The sequence below is a fragment of the Dendrobates tinctorius genome, unplaced genomic scaffold (assembly GCF_039654945.1).
Source record: "Dendrobates tinctorius isolate UK_male_01 unplaced genomic scaffold, ASM3965494v1 ptg000038l, whole genome shotgun sequence".
Taxonomy (NCBI): Eukaryota; Metazoa; Chordata; class Amphibia; order Anura; family Dendrobatidae; genus Dendrobates; species Dendrobates tinctorius.
In genome coordinates, this window is record NW_027361706.1 from 5,756,058 (window position 1) to 5,782,473 (window position 26,416).

At 42.8% G+C, this 26,416-nt stretch overlaps 1 protein-coding gene across 7 annotated transcripts in view; it reads left to right on the plus strand.

The window, feature by feature from the left end:
• The window catches only part of ERC2 (ELKS/RAB6-interacting/CAST family member 2), a 1,295,684-nt gene that overhangs the window by 356,322 nt on the left and 912,946 nt on the right, over positions 1 to 26,416 (plus strand). For all 7 annotated transcript variants that reach the window (XM_073574140.1, XM_073574143.1, XM_073574147.1 and 4 more), the window contains one exon: positions 16,280 to 16,447. In XM_073574140.1, coding sequence (XP_073430241.1) covers positions 16,280 to 16,447 — 168 coding nt within the window. The remainder of the gene's footprint in view (positions 1 to 16,279; positions 16,448 to 26,416) is intronic.

Genomic DNA, 26,416 nt, shown 5'->3' on the forward strand with positions numbered 1-26,416 from the left:
GAGCGTAGAATAAAAAATAAATGAACAAACACCCTGCATTTGTTTTTATCCTAGTTTATATTTGATAGATCACCTACACATTGCTCTTATACCAACAGGTGTGCCGGCCCATTTCTTCGGTTTTGCTTTAGTTTCTTGCGCTTTGTATATATAGGGGTGTACATCCTCCTTTTTGGGGCTGTGCATTCCATCTGTGTAGCTTTCCATGGGCAGGTGCAAAACGGTCCCATCTGGGTCCTGCACTACACCCGTCTATTTTGAGTTCTGATGGCACATAGCGAGATGAACTACAAGAGTTGGGAACCATCCTGATTGGGGTCACCTTGATGTGGTGGGATAGCTTTTATGTTGTTTTGATCAAAATAATGCCAAAGTCTCCTATATTATTTACATGTACTGTTACTATTTACTTACTGCAGGGTATTTATTCATTTATTTTTATCCTAGGTTCTGTGTGTCTTGAGTGGACTGGAATGGTGCATGCATGGCTTTTTCTGGCAGTCACATAGACAATGAATGGAGTAGAAGTCTAGCATGTGCCCATCAGCTCCATTCTGCAATATCCCATTCTCGGAGGATTTAGAGTCCAGTTCCTGGGATCACTTTGGGATTAAAGCATCAATACCCCGTGTAACTTTCTTTTCTCTTGGGTGGGGGGAATAATCCTTTAATGATAAACCCGGTAAATTTGACCCTTCTATGTAAATTCTTGGACAGCATAGCCCTTGAATGTCCTTACTAACCCTTTAAACCTTAATCTTTTTTTTTTTTAGGTTTGACCAGATATATTAATGAGATGTGTTAGTAAAATGTGGCTGTTTTTTGTGGGTGCGTGCCGGGCTTTTTTATGAGGCTGAGTGTCAGGACAATGGCTTTTAGTCATTTTATTTGAATACCTATTAAGCTACGGGCACAGCTGATCTCATATCACTCATGTAGTATATTTTCTGTCCGAAATATCAACACTCGTAAAATACACTAACTACTTCAATAAGAAACACATCCACGCCTGCTGTTAAGAAAATCCTGGAAGCATTAAGGTCCCATTTTGAGCCAAATTACAGCATGTGCCGAGAGTATGTTTACCAGACACCAGCCAAGACCGGCCATTAACAATGATCATATGGAGGGGAACACTTCCTGCGGCTCGTGGTTCATCTTTCCGTATTCTTAGAAGTGATGATTTGCTCTTGGAAATTTCTGGAAATCTTTAAATCCTTCCAGCCAGTACTATCACATATTTATGATATATTTCACATTTGAGCACACTGAAACCACCAGGACGTAATTCTTAACTCTTTTTTTATGACTCATTCTTTTAAAATCATAAGACTAAGTCACCCGCCCAACATGTCCTCTCCTTCTCAATTTGTTTAAGAAAAACCTAGACTTGCATTGTGCTATTTAACAGAAATCCGTGATTCATCCAAAATCACCGGTGGCTTGAATCCGAAATGGACTCCATTATTGCATATGGGTATAATGTGCTCTGTAATGTTGCAATATTCCAGGGAAAACATCAACGACCGGGGATGGGTTGAGTGCGATGTCTAGTCATGGAGGAATGTTCCCGTAGACTTCTTCCTGTCTGAGAATGGGCTGTCAATCTGGCTAAATGGAGTGGGGAGAAGCCTGAGGGGACATACCTCCATGACTAGTCATCTTAGTCACCGCTTTAAAATTTGTTTTATTTATTTATTATGCCCTACGCATAATTGTTGGGGTTTACAAGACCTATATATTTTCTCTTAGGTTTAATAAAGAACCCTGCCTGAAAGAACCCTCCTATCTGTCCTTTTGTAATTTTTCCTTTGTCCTGTGGTGGCACTGCAGAGAAATGTCACACGTGCTTCTAGGTTGCCTGACCAATCACAGCTGATCACTGGTGGTCCTATCAGTGGGACAATCTGACTTAATTCCATTTTTAGTGGTTACTTTTTGGGAAAAAAATGAGGTTATACTCAGTAGACCATCCCATTGACTATGAAAGATTAAAGAATAATCGCAGTTTTAATTTAACAGTACCCATGAATGTAAGAAACCTTATCATACAACTTATTAATCTGCTTCTTTCTCCTACTGGACTGAGCATTCTCGAAATTATGAATTCATGGGTAAAATGAGTCTTCAGTGAATTCAGACTTTCCACTACTGAGATAAGAGGTGACAGTTGGTGCACATAACGTTTTTATGGAGAACTGTAGCTGTCTTTTTTAGAAGAACTTGCAGCAGAACCTCCATGTCTGCCTCTAGCTCCTCCCTTCTCCGTAGAATTTTAAAATCACCAACTGCCATCTCCTATCTCAGGAATATGGAAATCTGTCTTCACTCAGCACAGATTTTACGCCTGAATTCAGGGTCCAGGAGGAAAAAAGTAGATTTCTCTAATGTGATCTATTACCAAGTTGCATTATTGATGTAGGAAATAAAAACGAAAGGAACCACTATTCTTTAAACGTTCATCACATTTCCTGGCAGTATATAGTTGGTCCATCTTTGATACCTACCGCAAAGCTCCTGAGATATTTTTTCCCTTTAATTTCTGGTTTTATAGGTGTCAGATCTGGACCAATTCTGTTTTGCAGAGTTGTTGGAGCAACTTCCAGTGTTTTGGATTTGTTGTGGGCAAGTGTTGGAGCAACTTAACGTTCGGCAGTCATTTTGGCTTTTCTTGAACGTAAGAGAGCTTGATTCCAGGTGGCAGTTCATCAACGCTGCTCAGTAATTCGGTCTTTGGAAGAAAGGAGTGGGGCTACAATGACTGGATTTACTTTTCAGTCTATAGTAAAATACAAAAGCTCGCAGTCCTGGCACCTCAACTTTTATTTCACGATTTTATAATTTATCACTATCCCGTTGCGAAGTAGAAGTTACGCCGGAATGTCTGACTTCCTTGAGCAGTAAGTCAAAAATATTATGACAGCTATAATTTTATGGTGACCATAAAAGTTCCTGAGGTAAGTTTAGTGAGGTAATCTCAGTGTTGGAAGTTTTATTAACAAAAAAACTTTTAAGTATTAGCACATGAGTTACATTTCCCATGAGTTTTTAGAAATTTGCTGGGTTTAGACTACAGTAAATCGTGAATTTCAGAGTTGTCCACCTAAGCCTCTAACTTTTAGCGGTTAAGGTAGCCAAAGTTGAGATATAAAAGACGGCTTTATGAAATTGCTTTTTACAGTTTTAAAGTGGCCAGAACGTTTTAACAACAGGTCACAAAGCCTTGTGGGCTTCAGCTTACTGTCCTTCTACACAGACATTACAGTTATTAAAGGGTTATTCTCGTCTTCATCCATGGATATTGTCGGATAGATAAATGCAAGCACTTTTGCAATTTATAGCTTGTTAAAATTTTCAACCATTCCTGAGATATTAAGACTTTTGTAATGTTTATGGTTCGTTGCCTTGGAGACCGACCACCGCTCTTAGGTAGCAAAACAATGCTCAGTTGTTATAAGCTCTTATTGAGCTTATAATGGTTTGAAGCTGGCCAGGATCACTGAAGCGCGCTGCTACCTCCTAATCTCTGCCAGCTTCAGCACTGTGCTTACACACTAGACAGCTGTGGTGGTCGATCTCAAAGGCAACGAGCTGTAAATTTTTTTTCTAAAAGTGTTAATGTCTCATGGATGGTTGCAAATTTTAATAAACAGTAAATTTTAAAAGTGTTTTTACAAGCAGTATGTGATAATATCCATCTCTAAGGCTAAGGTCACACCAGCATATTTTCTCTCATCTGAGAGAATTTGGCTGATTATTCTAATAACAGTTTGATCAGAGTTTGATCAAAATATGATCACAATGTGAACCAATCCTCTTAGATGAGAAGATGGAAGATTGAGAAAAAAAGTCTCCATCTTCTCCATTATATCAGTTTGTGAAAATCGTACTGTGCTCAGATGTCATCCAAGTGCAGTCCAATGGTTTCCATGGACTCAGTCAGGCAACGTGTAGGAAAGGCTAAGTGCAACAAGAAGGGATAAGGGATAGGGAACCAAACACTAGGGAAGGGGGGAGTGGAGACCCCTAGACAGATCTAACATCACCCTGCCTGCCCTATCATCCATATATAGGTTCCACACCTATCACCCATCTGGAAACTTATTCGCTTCCTGGCCCTGGTGATAAGTCCTTCATCAGGAAGGACAGGATATACGCTAGTCAATCCCCACTACCACTAAAGAAATATGGCATACCCAAATAAGGGGGAACACTTAGCTTGAGTAGACTCAGAGAGAAACACAGATGTCCTCCTGCAACACCAAGGAGGAAGATAACCGACTGCAATAACTTCACGCCGCAACATTGAACTGGAAATAGAAATATCAACTGCAAATTCCAGCAGCAAGCTGGAAGTTATAAACACCCAGGTCCGGGTGTGTCAACTAGTGCCAGAGAAGGTTGCCGTTGGGTCCTAGAGTCAGAAGACCCAGGAAGAAGTCTGCAAAGCAAACTTCTGAGACTTTCTGCAATGATCTGTACCCTCTGACACACCCGTGACACTCATTGACTTGCATAGCGAAGTGCGATCCGGTGATTGGATCCAACTCAGGCATGTTGTGATTGTTTTTTTCTTGTACCAGGTGAAAGAAGTATTGAACATGTCACCAATTTTCTAAGTAGATTTATTTCTAAAGGTGCTAATGACATTAAATTTTCATCCAATCCGCACAGGCAAAGAAATCAGACTATAGATTTCCATTAATTAAGCTACATGTACAAATCAGGAATGAAACACAGAAAAAGTATTGAACAAACTTACTAAAATGTATTTAATGCTTCTCACAAAAGCCTTTGTTGATGATAGCTTCAATATGCCTCCTGTATGGAGAAACTAGTCGCAGGCATTACTCTGGTGTGATTTTGGCCCATTCTTCAAATCATAAAGTTTTTGTTGGCTCTTTTTATGAACTATGAGCTTTAGTTCCTTCCATACATTTTCTATTGGATTCAGGTCTGGTGATTGGCTCAGCCATTCTAGCAGATTTATTTTCTTTCTCTGAAGCCAATTGAGAGTTTCCTTGGCTGTGTGTTTGGGATTGTTGTCTTGTTGAAATGTCCATCCTCCTTTTGCCTTAATCATCCTTGTAGATGGCAGCAGATTTTTATCACGAATGTCTCGGTACATTTGTCCATTCATCCTTCCTTCAAGTATGAAGTTTGCCAGTGCCGTATGCTGAATAAGAGCCTCCCACCTGCAAATTTTACTATTGATCTGTTTTCTCATCTGACCAGACTATATTCTCCCAGTATCTCACAGACACATCAAAATGTTGTTGAGCAAGCTTATAATGCACTTTAACATGAATGCAATGGAGTTTTGCGTAGTGAGCAAGCATACAGGCAATGGAGGTTGAGTGCATTACATACATTCTTCTATTAAATAATTGTACATGCTGATTCCATGTCTTTCTGTAGCTCTGTACAGGAAGTCCTTGGCTCTTTGACAACTCTTCTGATTAAATCTTCTGTTAATTATTTTCACTCCTCTGTCTGAAATCTTGAACAGAGCATCTGGTCATGGATGTTTTATCTTGAAATGATGTTCTTTCCACATCCAGGTTATGGCTCCAACAGTGCTCACTGGAGCCTTTAGTAGTTCAGAAATTCTTCTGAAATCAATTCCATCAGTATTTTTTGTAACATTAAGGTTGCAAAGGTCTTGAGACAGCTCACTGGTTTTAGCCATCAAGAGATGTTTCTTGTGTGGCACATTAATAATGAGACACCTTTTTATAGGACATCAGTTGAACCAGCTGATATTATTTTTCTCTAAGTGGCAGGATTGTTTTCTAATTACTGATCGATATCTCCTGGTGTCATGACTTTCCATGGCTTTTCGCTCTCTTTCTTCATGAGTTCAATACTTTTCCCTATAATACTTGCCTTTCCCTCCTCTCCTCTCTACCCTAGTGCTGACAATCTGGTGGTCCCTGCTGTTTACATGAACACTGCAGCCAATCACTGATGTTAATAACGTTGTGCTGTACATTTATTAGCTGCAGCGGTTACGTAAACTTATGGCTCTTTATCAGTGGCTGCACTGTAGTGGTAGAATGTAATAGATGGGTAATGGGTATTTTTTTATTCATCATAATTGCTTCTCTTAGAATGACTTTCATATCCTTGAAAACTATTTTAGTTTTGATGCATATAGCAATATATTTATTTAAAAAAGACCTAAATAATTGTGCAAAAAATTTGCATGCATTTTCGTCTTTGTTGCGAGCGGGAACCACGCTTAAGCAGTTGGCATGTTATCCTTATCTATTATGTGTAACGTTTTAATGAGGTCTTTTATTTCTGGTAAATTGTGTTTTGTCATACCGGCTGCTTTGTCTCGAAAACAGAAAGCGCTCTGTGCCCGGTATCCTGCTATTTGTGGATAGCGGTAAGCTGCATTAAGAACACATTTCCTCCTATTCCTATAAGTCATGTGTGAAGTATCACATACTGTATCAAGTTAGGAAACTCGGTAACACAAGTCACTTTTGGAGCGGAGCATAAGCAGTTGGTTATGGTTGGGGATTATTAAGATTAATCAAGATTTACAGTAAATTTGGCCATTTCTGTCACTTTTCACCAGCTGTCACTCTGGAATAGCTTATTCCCGAGATCGGAGGAAACGGATACCGTACAGTATGCAAATTATGCCCTTGCGCTCCCAACGCGGTAAATATTTCGTAAAGGAAAACAGGCAGAGGAATGTTAACAAAAACCCCCCAAAAAACGATCCACGGGTCCTTGTTAGCAACTAAAGGGGGAAAGAGGGTACTTAGATCTAATTTTACTGTTTTCTGCAGTTGATTGCCAACTTTTATGACCAGCTGAGCTGCCAGATCTCGGGGAAAGAGGCGCAGGCTTCCAAAATTATGTGGTGTTGAGTGAAAAGTCGGAGAGAGTGTTCTTGTGTACAGAGAAAGCACATATTTCATGGATGTACCTGAAGGAGCGGAGTAAGCCAGGTCTCTCTGTACTTTAGCATTTTCCAGTGCCATACGCTAGTTATATATATATATATATATATATATATATATATATATTTTTTTTTTCCTCCCTTTCTCCATTAAAAAAAATTAATGAGCCATTTTTAATATAAAATGTTTACACGGCCTTGAATCCAGCAGCCTACGTAGATTTCCTAAATGACTCCACCGCTACGTTTTATGAATGCCGCTATAAATTTTGCTCCAGCGTTTTTCATGCTCGCATGAGAGGAGGGGAAAAAATAAGAAAAAAATCCATCCTGGAAAGTCAATATGGCAGTCATGGTTTCCTCCATGCCATAGAATTCGCTCCCATAGCAAGTTTATAAGGATCGCTGAAACAACAAGCATCAGAATTCTTCTCTCTATATAAGCGCTGCTAATCGGAGCGGACGTCAGCTCGCCGTCCAGTATGCTGCAGAAGCCTTCTCCATTCTGAGCACCACCACCAGTGTAAAATACCTGCCTTTTTATTTTTTTAATCAAAGCAAAACACCTGAATAAAAGCCAGCAGGTCTAATATATCACTGCTTGTTGACGGTGCAGTCTTTTTTTTTTCTGTTAATGAAACTTTATCCTCTGTTCCTGTGGAATTATAGGAAACAGAATTGTAAATGTGAAATTTCGAGGAATTTAATAATCTGAAGAATGGGCACCTAATGTTGTGATTTCTAATGGTATGTTTGCTGTTGTCTGTCAATTGCTTCATATATATATATATACTAGCTGAAGAGCCAGGCGCTGCCCGGGCATAGTAATTAACTGTGGTTAGTCATAGCAAATTATAATTATCCTCCATCTCATACTCCCGTGCCCTTATACCCATCACACATCCTCCATCCCATAGTCCCGTGCCCATATACCCGTCATACATATTCGCCTTCCCATAGTCCCGTGCCCATATACCCATCACACATCCTCCATCCCATAGTCCCATGCCCATATACCCATCACACATCCTCCATCCCATAGTCCCGTGCCCATACACCCGTCATACATATTCGCCTTCCCATAGTCCCGTGCCCATATACCCATCACACATCCTCCATCCCATAGTCCCATGCCCATATACCCATCATACATATCCTCCATCCCATAGTCCCGTGCCCATTTACCCATAATACATATCCGCCATCCCAACCTATGATGACATCAGCGTCGCCATGGCAACCATTATGACATCATTTCTCCTCACAACATAGCCTAGGACACTCTCGGGGTCCAGACGTGTGACTGTGCCAAATTTTATGGCTGTAGCTGCGACTGTGCGGATGCCAATCCTGGACATACACACATACATACACACATACATACATACATACATACATACATACACACACTTGAGCTTTATATCTAATATATAAAGCTCAAGTGTGTGTATGTATGTATGTCCGGGATTGGCATCCGCACTGTCGCAGCTACAGCCACAAAATTTGGCACAGTCACACGTCTGGACCCCGAGAGTGTCCTAGGCTATGTTGTGAGGCGAAATTTTAACCCCGTGCATTCCAATTCACCAAACAATTTTGCCCCTATCTACATAATGGGGAAAAAGTGTGTGTGTGTATCAAGCCCCGCCCCTCATTATGATGTCACAATGGTTGCCATGGCGACGCTGATGTCATCATAGGTTGCAAGCCCCGCCGCTCATTATGATGTCATAATGGTTGACTATGGGATGGAGGATGTGTGATGGGTATATAGGCACTGGACTATGATATGGAGGATATGTATGACGGGCATATGGTCACGGGACTATGGGATGGCGGATATGTATGATGGGTATATGGGCACGGGACTATGGGATGGAAGATATGTATGATGGGTATATGGGCATGGGACTATGAGATGAAGGATGTGTGATGGGTATATGGGCACTCGACTATGGGATGGTGAATATGTATGATGGGTATATGGGCATGGGACTATGGGATGGAGGATGTGTGATGGGTATATGGGCATGGGACTATGGGATGGAGGATGTGTGATGGGTATATGGGCACTCGACTATGGGATGGAGGATATGTACGATGGGTATATGGGCACTCGACTATGGGATGGCGAATATGTATGATGGGTATATGGGCATGGGACTATGGGATGGAGGATGTGTGATGGGTATATGGGCATGGGACTATGGGATGGAGGATGTGTGATATGTGTGCACATATACCCATCATACATATCTTCCATCCCATAGTCGAGTGCCCATATACCCATCATACATATCCTCCATCCCATAGTAGAGTGCCCATATACCCATCACACATCCTCCATTCCATAGTCCCGTGCCCATATACCCATCATACATATCCGCCATCCCATAGTCCCGTACCCATATACCCATCATACATATCCTACATCCCATAGTCCAGTGCCCATATACCCATCACACATCCTCCATCCCATAGTCCCATGCCCATATACGCATCATACATATCCACCATCCAATAGGCCCGTGCCCATATACCCATCATACATATCCGCCATCCCATAGTCCCATGCTCATATACCCGTCATACATATTCGCCATCCCATAGTCCAGTGCCCATATACCCATCCCACATCCTCCATCCCATAGTCCAGTGCCCATATACCCATCCCACATCCTCCATCCCATAGTCCCGTGCCCATATACCCATCATACATATCTGCCATCCCATAGTCCCGTGCCCATATACCCGTCATACATATCCTACATCCCATAGTCCAGTGCCCATATACCCATCACACATCCTCCATCCCATAGTTCCATGCCCATATACCCATCATACAGTACATATCCACCATCCCATAGTCCCGTGCCCATATACCTGTCATACATATCCTCCATCCCATAGTCCAGTGCCCATATACCCATCACACATCCTCCATCCCATAGTCAACCATCATGACATCATAATGAGCGGCGGGGCTTGCAACCTATGATGAATCAGCGCCGCCATGGCAATCATTATGACATCATAATGAGGGGCGGGGCTTGATACACACACACACTTTTTCCCCATTATGTAGATAGGGGCAAAATTGTTTGGTGAATTGGAACGCGCAAGGTTAAAATTTCGCCTCACAACATAGCCTAGGACGCTCTCGGGGTCCAGACGTGTGACTGTGCCAAATTTTGTGGCTATAACTGCAACGGTGCGGATGCCAATCCTGGACATACACACATACATACATACATACATACATACATACATACACACATTGAGCTTTATACATTAGATATATATATATTCCACTGTGACGTGGTGGAGTGGCTTGGTAAACATTTTTTGCAAAAAACGTATCAACTAAATACCCTGTTTTTGTTATCATTTTACTAGCACTTGCTGTTTACTGTTATATATTTTTTACAACAGAGTATTTTTGCACGTTTGTTATACTGTGAGTTTTTCTGTGTTTCAGTCTTTGGGTGGTGTGAACACTGTCCTACCAACCTGTACACTTTTGTGCATGTCACATGTGTTTTAATCTAATGTGTTTTTAATATATATGTGTATCTATAATATAACGCTGTAAGCGTCATTCTATCCGAAGCCTTTATAGATTGCGCAAGCGCGACGCGCCTGCACAGTCTGGCTCCCGACAGAATGAGGCAGCCAGCGGTGAGGACTGTGTATGGCGCCGGAGATGGCGGTACCGTACGCACTGCATACCGCCATCTCCGACGCCTACTTAGATACTTACCTGACCGGGAGGAGCGTTGCCACAGCGCTTCTCTTCAGACGGAGACCGGGTGGGAGTGCGGCCGGAATCGCGCATGCGCATAGCGTGATCCGGTGCCATTTTACTGAAGACACACTTGCAGTGTGTCTTCAGCAATATGGTACCGGACAGCACTATGGGCATGCGCATACTCCGGCGCCAGACTCCTCCCCCGGCCTCCAGCAGAATGTGGTGACAGCACTGGAGCACAGGAAAGAAGGGTGCGTATAAATGTTTTTGTTTTCTTTGTGTGTAGTTTTAATAGGAGTGAGGGGACCATGCATACCAGGATTGGGGGATGAGGGGTACCATGCATACCAGGATTGGGGGATGAGGGGTGCCATGCATACCAGGATTAGGGGATGAGGGGTACCATGCATACCAGGATAGGGGGGTGAGAGGACCATGCATACCAGGATTGGGGGATGAGGGAGTACCATGCATACCAGGATTGGGGGATGAAGGGTACCATGCATACCAGGATTGGGGGGTGAGGGGTACCATGCATACCAGGATTGGGGAATGAGGAGTACCATGCATACCAGGATTGGGGGATGAGGGGTACCATGCATACCAGGATTGGGGGATGAGGGGTACCATGCATACCAGGATTAGGGGGTCATACATACCAGGATAGGGATGAGGGAGTACCATGCATACCAGGATTGGGGGGATGAGGGGTACCATGCATACCAGAATTAGGGGATGAGGGGTACCATGCATACCAGGATTGGGGAATGAGGGGTACCATGCATACCAGGATTGGGGGATGAAGGGTACCATGCATACCAGGATAGGGGGTGAGGGGACCATGCATACCCAGATAGGGGGGTGAGAGGACCATAAATACCAGGATAGGGATGAGGGACTACCATGCATACCAGGATTGAGGGATGAGGGGTACCATGCATACCAGGATAAGGGGTGAGGGGACCATGCATACCAGGATAGGGATGAGGGAGTACCATGCATACCAGTATTGGGGGGTGAGAGGACCATGCATACCAGGACTGGGGGATGAGGGGTACCATGCATACCAGAATTGGGGGATGAGATGACTATGTATACCAGGATAGGGGGTGAGGGGGCCATGCATACCAGGATAGGGGGTGAGGGGGCCATGCATACCAGGTTTGGGGGTGAGGGGACCATGCATACCAGAATAGGGGGTGAGGGGACCATTCATACCAGGATAGGGATGAGGGAGTACCATGCATACCAGGATTGAGGGGTGAGGGGACCATGCATACCAGGATGAAGAATGGGGTGCCTTGCTTACCAGGATTGGGGGGGTGAGGATACCATGCATACCAGGATAGGAATGAGGGGTGCCATGTGTACCAGGATAGGAGGGTGGCAGCACATACTAGGATGGGAGACCATATACCAATTAAAATGCTCGCCACCCGTGTGTGTATATATTATGTGTGTATGCATGTATATATAACACAGTCCTAGACAAAATTGTTGGCACCCTTAAAATCGTTCAAGAAAATAAAGTATTTCTCCTAGAAAATTATTACAATTACACATGTTTTGTTATGCACCTATTTATTCTCTTTGTATGTATTGGAACAACACAAAAAAAACTAAGGACAAAAAGGCAATTTGGACCTCATTTCACGCATAACTGTAAAAATGGCCAGGAAAAATTGTTGGCACTCTCAAATTAATATTTGGTTGCACACCCTTTGGAATAAATAACTGCAATCAATCACTTCCTATAACCATGCAACAAACTTCTTATACCTCTCAACTGGAATTTTGGACCAAACTGCTCCAGATCTCTCATATTGAAGGCGCCAACAGCAATTTTAAGGTCTCACAGGTGATCATTGGGATTTAGACACGGACTGATTGCTGGCCACTTCAGAACTCTTTAACGCTTTGTTTCCATCCTATATGTATATTAGTGCTGACATGGTTTATAGGCTTATTTAGGGGGAACCTGTCACTCGCTTAATGCTGCCCACACCACGGGCAGCATAAATCAGAGCCTGGTTGGACGATTACAGCCAGGTATGTGTTTTTCCGAAACGCCACATAGTTCTAAGAGCCGGCTAAGAACCATAGGCAGAGACTTAACATATCCCCTTGTTGGATTCTTTCCACTCCAAATCTGGTGATTAACAGATCTCGCCCTATGCACATACAATGTATTGGATAGACCTATCAGAGTGAGGAGAAGCCGGTCAGTGGACACGTTGGGTCTTTCCTTCTAGTATCTGGCTGGCTCATCAAACTGTTTTCTCTGAAATGCCACAATTTTTCAGAGGAGAACATAACTGGCTGCAATGATGTGGCCAGATTCTGATTCATATTGTCCATGGCTTTGGCAGCATGAATCAAGTGACCAGTTTTCTTTACCGATTAAGGGCTCATTCACATGTCAAATCTTCATGTACAAGAGCTGAACGCATTTTTCACGGATAGCACTCGTACCTATGAAGGTCTATAGAGATGTTGTTCACATGTCTGTGATTTTTTTGCAGACTGAGTGACCGGTACAAAATCATGGAGACATGTCTGATATTGATCCGAGTGTCGGAACAAATCTACAATGAACGTCTGTGGGTCCGTGAAAAAAATCACGATTTGTGGACTTGTTCTCACTGCTGACTATTGAAGACGCCAATTTCAGAAAATGAATTAGACATATGGATTTATATGAAGTATAATGCACTTCTTCTTTAGGAAAACCATACCTTCCGTTTTACCCTGACAGAAGAAGATGGAGAAATTGTTGTTTTTCTTCTCATCAGTGAAAAACTGATGTAACTTGGTCCAAACTCTGATGGCACTCTGATGAAAATCAGATGAACTCTGATGAAACTCAGACCATTTTTCTAGTACATAAAAAAAACAAAACCTGACCCGTGGAAGAGCCCAAATTCTTCTCAATGTTAGGGCTACATTACATAGGGGAAACGACCCTAATTCAGGAGCTCGGTTACTTGCTGCAGCTTTGATAATATCACTGTTTTATCTGCTAGTCTTCTCAATGATGAGCTCCGTCGAACCTCGCCTGCACCATTGATTGGTAGATGAAAGATGTAGCATAGATGGAATGCTGCCAATCAGTAGTGGGGGACGAGGATAGCCAGACCTCAAGAGTACCAAAGACTATATTGCATGAGTTTATCAATGAGAGGACTAGCAGAGCTGCAGCATTAAACAGTGATTTTATCAAAACTGCAGCAAAAACACTAATAAAAGACAGCACCACTGCTGTTGTCAGATGAGGCAGAAAAAATGCAAAAAAATAGATGATAATCACATTTTACCTTTTCACTCTCTCTGCACAATGGTCTCTGCACAGGGCACGGAGCATGGGCAAAAATTTATCACATCAACATCTCTATTTTACAGTTTATGTCTTAACCCAACATCATCATCATCACAGAAATAAGAATTTAAAGAAAAAAAAACTATGATCTGAAAATAACAGATGTAAAAAAATGGTTTTAATTATTAGATTTCAATTATTAAAAATATTTGCATTCCTTTAATCTTCATAGTTTGTTCATCTGAACAAAATTTAATATTTTGATGTTGAAATAATTCATTAATTTAATATTTGTAGATTTTAAAAGGGTCCGTTTTCAAGTCCATATATCTTTTCCGTTTTCTGTTCCATTTAGAACAAATAAGTGAAATTAGTATCTGGTGAATTACTGTGTCCGATGGAAGCTGGGGGACCCCGATTCGATTATATGGGGTCCGTCTGGTTTTTGTTTCATTTTCCTACAACAAACAGAAACCAGGCGAACCCCATGTGTTGTGAGTTCATTTTCCCCTTCACCATTGAGGTCTGATGAACTCCCTCTTCTGGTGAAGGAAGGTAGTGAGGCTGATTACAAAGCACCTGAGCAGAATGATGATGACTGGGTGACTGGGATTGCTGACTGGATATAAGGCAGCCGACGCCCTTCTGCCTCGCGGGTGATTACTCAGAGGGATTCTTGGAGACCAGTCTGATTCCTGCTCCTCAAAAGCTAAGTTTTCTGCTCTACTTTTTGCATTTGTGCTTTGGTTTTGTTTTGCCTTGTTTTTCTGGATTTCTGCCTTTCCCTGCTGGGTGAGCTGAATTCCTCTTTGCTCTGTCTTCAGATAATACCTGAGTACTGATATAGTCTTTTTGAAGCCTAGCATCTTCAGGGCTTTTTTCCCTATCAGTCTGTTGGCTCTTGTTTTTGAGAGGGTTTTGGCGGATTGCAGACAGCAGCTTTTCTATTCTGTCCTATTTAGTTAGCTTGGGCCCCATCATTTGCTCAGCCTATCTTTCTATCTGTGTGAGTGTTTTTTCATCTTGCTTCACCGTCATTATATGTTGGGGGCTGCCTATTGCTTTGGGGTCTGCTCTGGGGCAGTTTAGATTTCCCTTTCTGTCTTTAGGCTATGTAGTTCTCCGGCTGTGATCGAGGGGTCTAGGGCACCGTAGGAACCCCCCACGGCTACTGCTAGTTGTTGTTGTTAGGTTCAGGGGTCTGCAATCCGATAGCTGCCAACTTCTCTGGTTTTCTGGACTTAGCTAGTATTTCTGTTTTTGCCTCCTACGGTGACTCATTCATAACACCCATGTAAATGAATCGGGGGGCCCCCCAGCTTCTGTTTGCCACAGTAATGCACAAGATACAAATTTTGCTTATTTGTTCTAAATGGAACAGACCAGAAAAAAAGAAACTGAACGGACATTTATAGGAAGAAAATCTGAATGGCGCGTAATATACACTTTAGATACTGTAAAAAAAAAAAAAAAAAAATCAAAAAGAAACACACTATGTATTAAGTCTGGACAATTTAAAGGTTTTTTTGAGAACTTTCAAACTTTGCCACAGCAAAGAAATAACTATAGAATTAAATAAAACCCAATTTACCACTCCTATTCCCCGGCACTCCAGCGCCACAGCTCCATGGTCTCCACCAAGACTGATGCCATTAGAATCCTGTCCATTCAGTACCCTTAGGGTTTCTTCACATTTTTTCCAATGTGTTTTTGAAGCAAACAAAAAAGTAATGTTTTACAGTACTGAATGATACTTCTGAAATCTCATTCATACACTGCTTACTTGTTCCTTGCAGATTTGAACCTTCAAAGTGTTTTTTTTCAAATCTGCAGTGTGTCGATTCATCATTTTTCACCTATTAAAATGAATGGGCGAAAAATACAAAAACTCATCAAAAACGCACCTAAAAGCTTAGATTTGATGATTTTACGCTGTGTTTTTCCTACCAAAAAACCCTGTTTTTCCTGAACTATGGAGAAGCGTGTCTCCATAGTTCAGAGGAAGCATTGTTCAAACATGTAATGGAAACGAACAATCCCAAATAAATTCCATTTAGACAATTAGGATTTACGTGTGGTATTTGGTTTCTACTTGACCAAACACCCTTAGTGTTGCGGGAGCTGTTTCAGTAATAACATTGTTTTGTCCTTTTTTTTGATTATTTAATTTGTTTATATGGTGTATTCAGATATTCTTCCTTTTTATTGTTTTAGCAATAATTTACTGTATTTTGAAGTATACCATGGTAAAATGTCAGAATTTAGAAATATTCCATAACATATATATTTTCTGTGCCAGGTGGATGCATTACGGCTGAGACTGGAGGAGAAAGAATCATTTCTAAACAAAAAGACCAAGCAGCTTCAGGACCTCACAGAAGAGAAGGGCACGTTGGCCGGAGAGATCAGAGACATGAAGGACATGCTTGAAGTCAAAGAGAGAAAGATTAACGTCCTTCAGAAAAAGGTAATGCTCTAATATGGCTTTCATCGCAATCCCGACTTCCTAAAAACTCCCACTGTCGACATGTTGATATCATAAGGCTTCATAAATGAGGAAATTGCTATTAATTTAACTATAATGATAAAGTGCTAGAAACTCATTAAAGGGGTTGTCTGGTGAAAAATAAAATATCCTGTATCCACCGGATAGGCAATAACTCATTGATCGGTGGGGGACCGATTGCTGGGACCTGATTAACAGGGAAATGTTATCATCGTTAGTTCGGAGTGGCATTCCACTGTAATGGGGATATCAATTCTCTATACGCCAATAGTTGTGGGTCCAGCCCTCATACTACTATGTTGCTGGAAAAATGTTTGGGCTCTTGGAAGAAGGAGAGGAAAAAAAACAAAATTACAAAAATTAAAATTTTTTATGTTCTTGTCACTTGCTCAAAAAAATTGAGTTAACCAGCTTGTTAATATCCCTGAGATCCCCTCGATTCTGCACCTCTATTTTTTTGTTTTTCGCCAGATCGCTCCACTGTGGATATTTTCACATTTGTTGCTTTGAAAGTACACCTTGTGAAATCTTGGCTTTGCAGTCCAACTGGGCATTCTTCAAAGTTTTCTCAGGGGGTGCGCACTTTCATTCCTCCCTTCCAGATCCTGCCAATCACAGATCAGCAGCTGATCTCTCAGGGCAAAGACAAACTGCCGTATTTGTTGTGTGAGAATCGCATTGTAAACTTCGTACTGGCTGTCGGCTCTCCTGACCTGAGCTTGACAGCTGCATAGTAATCCATCATGCTGTCTTGCTGTCACGATATGTCTGGCCCTGCGTGACGCAACCCGACGATCGGTCGGTCACAAAAACAACCAAGACAGACAAGGGGACACCGGGAACACAATTACAACGGTGGGCCCTGCAATAGGGAATGGGGAAAGGGACACCTCCTGCACTCTCCTGAGGCTGTGCCCTGGACTATCCTTTCAAACCGTCACCGACCAGGATACCTTAGCCCTCACTCGCACTGCACCTAACCCTCAGTAGGAAATTGGTAAGTGCAGACGCTGGTCTCCCCACTGCACTAATAAAACATCAAGGAAAGTAACAGACAGGGAAAAAACAAACAACACTTAGCTTCCTCTGCTGCCATGCACCGGACAGCAGAGTAAGGCACCCGAAAACTGCTTTCAGCAGAAACACCACTGCTCCAGATAAGCTTCAACAGCACTCCTCCAGATATCTCCTCTCATCAGAAAGGTTGGTTAGCAAATGACCTGTATTACCAACAGCTAGCTGGTGTACCAGGTGACCTTATATAGGAAGGTAGGAGTGGTCACCAGCAGACTAACTAAACATGCAGTAACACCAGCGGCCACCGGGGGGGGGGCAAAAACTGATATTAACCCCCGATGGCCTGAAAGGAAGAAAGTTTATATCAGAGTAGCCCAAACTGACACAGATCCAAAAATGGATCGTGACACTTGCTCAGGTCAGGAGAGGTGCCGGGCCAGTCCGTGTAGTGCAATGCGATTCTCGCACAAGTTATACAGCCATTTAACTCTGCCCTCAGTCTCGGACTCTGCAGAGTTGTGAGTGTCAGTGTCTCGGAGGGAGGGGATAAAAGCACATACCCTCAGAGAAGACTGTGAAGAAAAACCCAGTTGGTCTGCAAGCAGAGATTTCACATACTGCCTCCAAAAGGAACAAATGTGAATATCTCTACATTGGAGTGACACAGAGCAAACCAGAAAAGAGCTGCAATATCAGGGGACCTAAGGGATTTTTATAAGACATTTAGTTCAATTTTTTGAGCAAGTGGCAAGTCTTCCTTACTGGGTTAAAAAAAAACTATTGCATTTTACGGTTCTTAAGGAAGTAAAAGTATGAAGGATGCGCTTACTTTCAAAGTATAATTGATATGACAAGGCTGAGTACGTTGGAGGAGACGAAATCTACCTTTAGCATATTTCTAGACGACAATAGACAATAACATTAATTTGCTCCTTTTTATATCCGTCCTCCTCCTTGGGGATAGATTGATGCGCAGTCATGGAACACAGAAGATAGGAGGATAATGACTTCCTTTTCTAATATGAGCAATAATTGAAATAGTTGCCTTTAATTTATATATCTCGCTGCTTGTCAGAGCTGGCGCTGAACGTCTTGCAGTATTGATTTACAGCGCCAGGCATCTTCCCTTTCAAGAACATTGAGAAAAATAATTGCTGCTTTTGTTGAGCGCTCCAGCTGAGCCGTTTAATGGTTCATTACAGCAGAATGTGGTAATGCCATTTCGGAGCCTGAACATATTCCCAATGTGTTTCATCCATAATGCAACATAATAAAAATAGTCCGGGAGCGACGGAGCCAACAAAAAAGAAGATCGGTCCCGCCAAACCTCGCTGCTTCAGCACATGCTTAATTACTACAAAAGTTTCCCAAAGAGGCAATCTCGAAAGTTTTGGTTGTTTAACCTTTTAAGGGTTCATCTTAGTTATTTTGGCTTTGAAATCGTTAGCAGATTAATCACAAGCAAAATGTTCCCTGCGTTTTCCTCCGCTACCCATAAATCATCTCTCGTCGCTCTTCTCATTCTTAACAATGGACTTTATTTCCGAGAGCAGATATATATATATATATATATATATATATATATATATATATATATATATATATATATTTTTTTTTTTATAAGGATTTTGGCATTGTGATCACCTCCTGGAATGAAGATGATTTTTTTTCTTATGACTTTGGACTTGTTACAACACGTTGATCATGTACTGTATGCTATCGAAACGCTAATGCTAAACCCGAGCTCATATATAAAATCTAAAGCATAGATGAGAGAATTATCTACCGGAATCCATACATGTATGTCATCTCATAAAAATACCCTTCCTTCTAGTTTTTTTTGTACAAATTTATCACACAGAGTAGATCAATTTATGATTATTTTTTTCCTTGGTGGCCTTAAATTTCCGCACTTTATATTTATTTTAAATGTAGAAAAAAAGACCAAAAAATGTTTCTCTCTCTCAGTAAGTACAGTAAGTGGAATGGCAATCTTTCTCACGGATACTGTGCCACTTAACTCTTTTTACGATTGGTGGTAACGTTCTCATACCTTGTAGATGATGATAATGATGAAGATGGTGGAGTAGGTTCAGTGAAGTCAAAGCTGGGATCATTCTCCTACTGAGTTTGATCACTGACGAACCTGGAAAAATGCAAAAAGGGATGAAAGGACACATTATGCTGTCTTTTGTACCATGAGCTGTGGTCTGCCCATTTCTGCTACATGCTGTATGGCAACTTGGACACTACTTGATTCATGCCATGAGCAGTGTCGAGGTAACTCAGTCCTGAAAGATGTGGCTCTAAATTTGCCAATTCTATTTCCTTTAGCAGGTCGCTTACATCTTGAAGTTACCAGTTGTCTTTGTTACTTAACTGTAGGAAGGTTTGCAGTCGCTTAAATAAGGCACCTTCTATGGCTTCAGAATATTCATTTCATATTAATTTCTCTTAAGTATCGGCACACGTGACCGCCGGCAGCAGCAGGAAGCCGGTGGCTGACACTGCGCGCTACTGAAGAGCAATGAATACTCACTGCTTCTCTGCAATGAGCAGTCCCGGTGAGTATTCCGGCAGCCGTGCTCTGCTTGAGAGCAGCACATGACATCCCTGCCATGCACTGCTTACAAGGATTAAGCAGCTGCTGGCAATGGAGCATGACGCTGCAAGGGAGCGGAGGAAGGTAAGTGTAATGTTTTTTTTTTTTAATTTTTTCTAATGAGACCATGCATAACAGCATGAGGGTGGGGCCAGTCATACCAGAATAAGGATGGGGCCATGCATACCAGGATAGGGATGGGGCCAATCATACCAGGATAAGGATGGGGCCATGCATACCAGGACTGAGATGGGGGCCAATCATAACAGGTTAAGGATGGGGCCTTGCATACAAGGATAGGGATGGTGCCATGCATACTTGGATGAGATGGGGACCCTGCATACCAGCATAGGGATGAGGGCAATCATTCCTGCCAGGATAAGAATGAGTGGGACCATTTCTACCAGGATAGGGATGAGGGGGCCATGCATACCAGGCTAGGGATGAGGAGGCATGCATACCACGATGGGGAATGAGGGCCATGCATATCAGGATAGGGATAAGGGGGCCATCCATATCAGGATAGGGATAAGGGGGCCATGCATAACAGGATAGGGATGAGGGAACAATGCATATCAGGATAGGGATAAGGGGGCCATGCATAACAGGATAGGGATGAGGGAACAATGCATATCAGGATAGGGATAAGGGGGCCATGCATAACAGGATAGGGATGAGGGAACAATGCATACCAGGATAGGGATGAGGGGCCATGTGTGCCAGGATGGGGATGAGGGGACCATATTTACCAGAATAGGGGATATAAGGTACAGATTTGACCACTTTTTTTTCCCCTAATTTCCTCCTCTAAAACCTAGGTGCGTCTTACAGTGCGGTGCGTCTTATAGTCCGAAAAATATGGTATGTCTGTTACTCGGCTATGTAATGTAACAAACACTGTATCATGACATCTATCTATAATAATAAATGCCCTAAGCAGCTTCCGGTTGTAACAACTTCCGTCCAGTTGTAACCGGTGACGTCACTGCACACCTCTTTCCATGTTAACCCTCAACACACCACTCCTCCTCAACACACACACTCCTCTCACCTTTCACCATCTCCACTCACGTCCACTCACTCTTTCACTCCACATACGACCCTTTCTCTCACTCCGTCTCTCATACTCACGCCGCCATTGCCGCTGATCCACGATCCCCGACATCTTCTTCCGCCGGCGCCATCCTGGATCCAGACGTCCTCCACACCGGCGACATGTTCTTGCGGCGACGCCATTTTGGATCGGCGAAATCCCGCGATAGTCAAGATGGCGTCGCTGCAAGAACATGTCGCCGGCGTGGAGGACGTCGGGATCCAAAATGGCGTCGGCAAAATCTCGCGAGATTTCGCCGACGCCATTTTGGATCCCGACGGCATCCACGCCGGCGACATGTTCCTGCGGCGACGCTATTTTGGATCGGCGAAATCCCGCGATACTCAAGATGGCATCGCCGCAAGAACATTTTGTCCGGCGTGGACGACGTCGGGATCCAAAATGGCGTCGGCGAAAACTCGCGAGATTTCGCCGACACCATTTTGGATCCCGACGTCGTCCACGCCGGCGACATGTTCTTCCGGCGACGCCATCTTGAGTATTGCGGGATTTCACGATACTCAAGATGGCGTCGCCGCAAGAACATGTCGCCGGCGTGGACAACGTCTGGATCCAGGATGGCGCCGGCGGAAGAAGATGTCGGGGATCGTGGAGCAGCGGCGATGACGGCGTGAGTATGAGAGGCGGAGTGAGAGAAGAGGTCGTATGTGGAGTGGAGATGGTGAAAGGTGAGAGGAGTGTGTGTGTTGAGGGTTAACATGGCAAGAGGTGTGATGCTATCGCATCCTCCCGATGCGATAGCATCGGGCCATAATCTAGTATATGATAAATTAATGAATGAAGACATATAACGTTAATCAAATGTCCATGTATTGGCTGAAAGCCTTTGCAGACAATTAGCGGATGAGCACAACTTTCCTGTCTTTTTCTTTATTCGATTTCAGGCATATATAGGAAATTATTTGCTTACACGTTTTTTGAGCTGTTGCTCTCTTTTTAGTCTTTGCTTTTGGACCAATAGTTTTATCCAAATTATGGGAGAGATTTGGATATTTTTGAAATAACACTAGGTGCAGAGTAGTGTCATAAACATTTCCATCATCTTTTCAAAAACTTTTCAGTTCACAGTCTCATACAATTTATGATTATTTAACACGTGTAAAACGTATGAAAAACCTAATAGTAATAAGATGGTGCCCAAAGCTTGGGTTATATTCTGTTGGGTTGTGATAACGTGAAGCTTACAATAGCTACAGACCTGTATACAGTAACACACAGAAGATGGTCCAAGACTAGAATAGTATTGTCACGGTCACGTGTGTCTGGACGCAGCGAGTACCGCAAGGCGTACCCATGACACGCGTGACCCTGGATACGCCGCCTCCAGTAGGGCGATTTTAAATAATAGAATGTGCAGCTGGATACACTGCCTCCAACTGGCGAATTTAGGTAATACACATTATATATACAGTAGTCTGGAAACTCCGCCTCCAGTAAGGCGAATTTAAATAATAAAGGGGAAACCTGGGTAACAATAACAATGGTGGGCCCTGCGATAGGGAATAGGGACGTGGAGACCTCCTGTACTCCCCTGAGCCAGTGTCCCTGCACTATTAATGTTCCCTATGCTGGTTCCGCACCGGGCGACGCACACGTACTTCAAATCCTTACTTGCCCTGCACCTAAACCCTCACTAGGGAATTGGTCGGTGCGGAAACTAATCCCACCACTGCACTAAACACACGTAAGGGAAAATGACAATACAGGGGAAACACCACTTAGCTTTGCTCTGTTTCGTACGCTTCTAGCAACAGAGCCCACCACCTGCATGCATCTTCTCCTCCAACCGGATCCATCACCCTAGTGCAGCCTTGGAGCAGAGTCCACCACCAGTTGCAGCTGTCCAGCAACAGAGCCCCACTAATGAGTCCAGCCTCTGCCAATAAGTCCAGCATGCTTGAGTCCAGTTTTCAGCAACCAAGTCCAGCATGCTGAGTGCAACTCTCACCATAGTCGCCACTCCACCAAGCCATGTAAGCACTTCCTGCTGACACCATAAACTGCGACTCCACCACGCCATGCCAGCCCTTCTTGCAGACCACATTGTTGAACTCCACCAATCCATGCCAGCACTCCTTGCAGACTCCATAGTTGACTCAACCCCTCTGGCTGGGCTACCCAGGACTCTCATTCAGTGCCTTCATCACCCAGGCTTGCTTCCCAAATGACGAACTATCAATATCACCAATGATCATCAAACACACCTGAAACTCTTTTGAAGAGCCTCACACCTGATTTGTAATTACGTGCACATTAAACCAAAGAACTAAAGTGCGATACCACTCACCACCACCGGGGCAACCTAGAATGAACGACACCACGTGTAATAATTCTAATGGCCACCGAGGGCAATCACACCACACTTTGGCACCCAGCCAAAGGAAAAAAAGTTCAATTTGTCCATTTAACCTGTTAGATTCAGCCTGGATCATGACAAGTATGTGAGCCCCTTGCTGTCTAACAACTGATTTGTCAAGAATGAAATTAAAGCCATATTGTAAAGACCCTGTCAGCACGCTGTTAATAGAAGTTTTCAACAGGTTTTTGCTACCTAATCTGATCGCAACATAATGCAAAGGCAGAGTCCTTGATTCCATCAGTGTGTCACTTATTGGGATCCTTGCTTTAGTTTTTATAAAATCAATATTTTATCAGCAGGAGATAATCACTAGAGGACTACTTGGCCTGCTGCCAGGTGGTCCAACTGTGCACCCATCACTGATTGGTAGCCTTCTGCCTATGCGCAGTGTGCGCAAAAAGCTGTCAATCAGTGATGTGTGCAGAATTATACAAGACTCCGCATTAGAGAACTGCTAGATCGGCAGCACAAAAAAACAGTTTTTCATCAGAACTGCAACAAGCAGCCGAGTAATAGTTACATCTCTGGAATCGGAGTCTCTGCCCCAACATCATACTGCTCTCAAATAAAGTAGCAAAAACTTGGTTTACAGATTCCCTTTAAGTTACTTACTGATGTTTAACTTTTCCTAGGTTCTCACAACTCCCTAATTATGACCCAAACATCTATGAGCAGTGCAAAAAAAGTTAGTGTTAATTATTTTTGAGGAGATACAGATCCCTTGCCTATAGGGTCCATTTTCAGTTGCACAGACCGATCAATCAAGCCCTTTAATTTATGGACCTCCAGGATCTTATTAATAGAAGAGCAACAGAAATCTTGAAAGGCGTCAAATAAGATTTGTAGATTTTAGAGTTCAGTTTTTAAACATCAGGTCCCATGAGACCTATTGGCATCACTCTTCCTTTTAGTTTTTTTTTTTTTGTAGGAATGTATAAAACACCTGTTAACTGGTAGGGATGGCCTCCTACAAGAGCCTTTGTCTTGAACCAAGGTTTAAGATTAGCATTGATTTTAAAATGCCTCTCGAGTCGGATAAACTCTGTAGATTTACAGCAAGGGCTGCTGCAAGTATTTAATATCCAGCAAAAAAAAAATACTGATGTTTCACTGTCCTCTTCCCCCACACTGGGAATTCCGACCTGCTCTTCTATCTACCTGGCCTGCATTAGAATAGCATCTGGAAAGGAAGGAGTAGGTCCAGACGAGAAGAGTTCTGCAGCCATCGCTGATGAGTTCCATATGGGTTGAGGCAGTGGGCCGGTAATGGGAGAAGACGGAGAAGAGAAGGAGATAAATAAAGGAGACAAATGCTTTATATTATTATGGTATATCTGCTCAGAATTCCTGGAATAGCTGGACACCATGCTATGGCCCGGGTCTTATACTTTACTGATGGGCCCATTACATAATCGCGCTTTTAAACTGGAAAAGGCCTTATTGGAATTCAACTCATTCTGGGGTCTACAAAAGTGTATCCTGAAACATTATCTTTTTTTTTTTTTATAACTTCGTAGTAAAGCTATCAGTTTTTGGACACCTTATGACTGGATTACAGAGCATTAGACAACTAAATTACATTAGGTGACTTTTTGACCCTGATTTATCTGCAATTGTTCTCCTTCATTCCTGCTCTTCTGAGGATGAGATATTGGGTGCTGCAAAACTCAAGCTCTCTTGACAAATCGAGACCTTGATGTGTTCAGACAAACTGTTCAGAAAGGCAAAGGCCCTTATAATACAAAACACATGTGAGTTAATGTTGGGTAACATCCTCGGTTAATGGAGCAGACTGTATTTTCTGTACATATCGATCTGTCTGACTTGGTTTTGCTATTGCATATCACCAAATATTTTTACTAAAGAAGTTCCCATGACAAGTTGAGGTTTTACAGAAAAAGCGATTTTGCTTGGACAAATCTGGACAAGATTACCTAATTATTATAACCCTTCTTGGGTATTTGGTTTAATTTAAGGTGATTTTCATGTGGAAAAGAGCATTTATTCTGCTTTATACATTTTTTATTGGATATAGCTACTTTGGATATCTTCATTGGGTGCCATAAAGCAACAGCTACTTCTCGAAGTATAAAAGAAAGGTCCATAAGGACTGGGCTCCAGCACCAATGAGAAAATATTTTACTGAGCAATTAAAAACATGGTGAGAAAAAGTAAAAACAGCTAAAGATTAAGGATCCATAAGTTTACTGTCCCGATCCATTTTTGGATTTGTTGCAGCTCTGGTTCCATTATATTTTAAATGTAGTTTTTTTTTCCTTCCAGGCCAGCAGGGGTTAATGTCAGTTTCCCTTGCTGGCAGGTTGCTTTAACTGCAGAGTTGCTAGGTCAGCTGGTATGGTTGGTGACCATTCCCACCATCCTATAAATGGTCACCTGATTCATCAGCTGACTGTCGGTGATAGAGCAATCTATGTTGACCAAGCCTGGAGTAAAAAGCTCTATGGTTTCAGTGGTGCCTCTGCTGATTTCTGGAGTTCGTGATCCTGGTGCCTTTCTTCTGTGCGATGCTTTGAAGAAGAGAAAGTTGTAAAGTTTTGTGTTTCTACCTCATTTATCTTGTGTTGGTCACCCCCCCTGTCTTGCACCATCTGCAGAGGTGATGCTTGTGCCCTTGCCGGCCAGTGCACTAGCCAGGGCAGTGTGAGGTGACAAGTGAGGGACGAAGTTCATGATAGTGGCAGGGGGAAGGACCCTTTTAGGGCATTAGGGGAGTGCAAGGGAAGGCTCAGGTTGGAGCTCATAAGGTGTCCATCCCTCATTTCTCTATCGGTAGGGCCTTCCTCACCCCTTTACCATCCCGTTGTGTGTGTGTGTTGT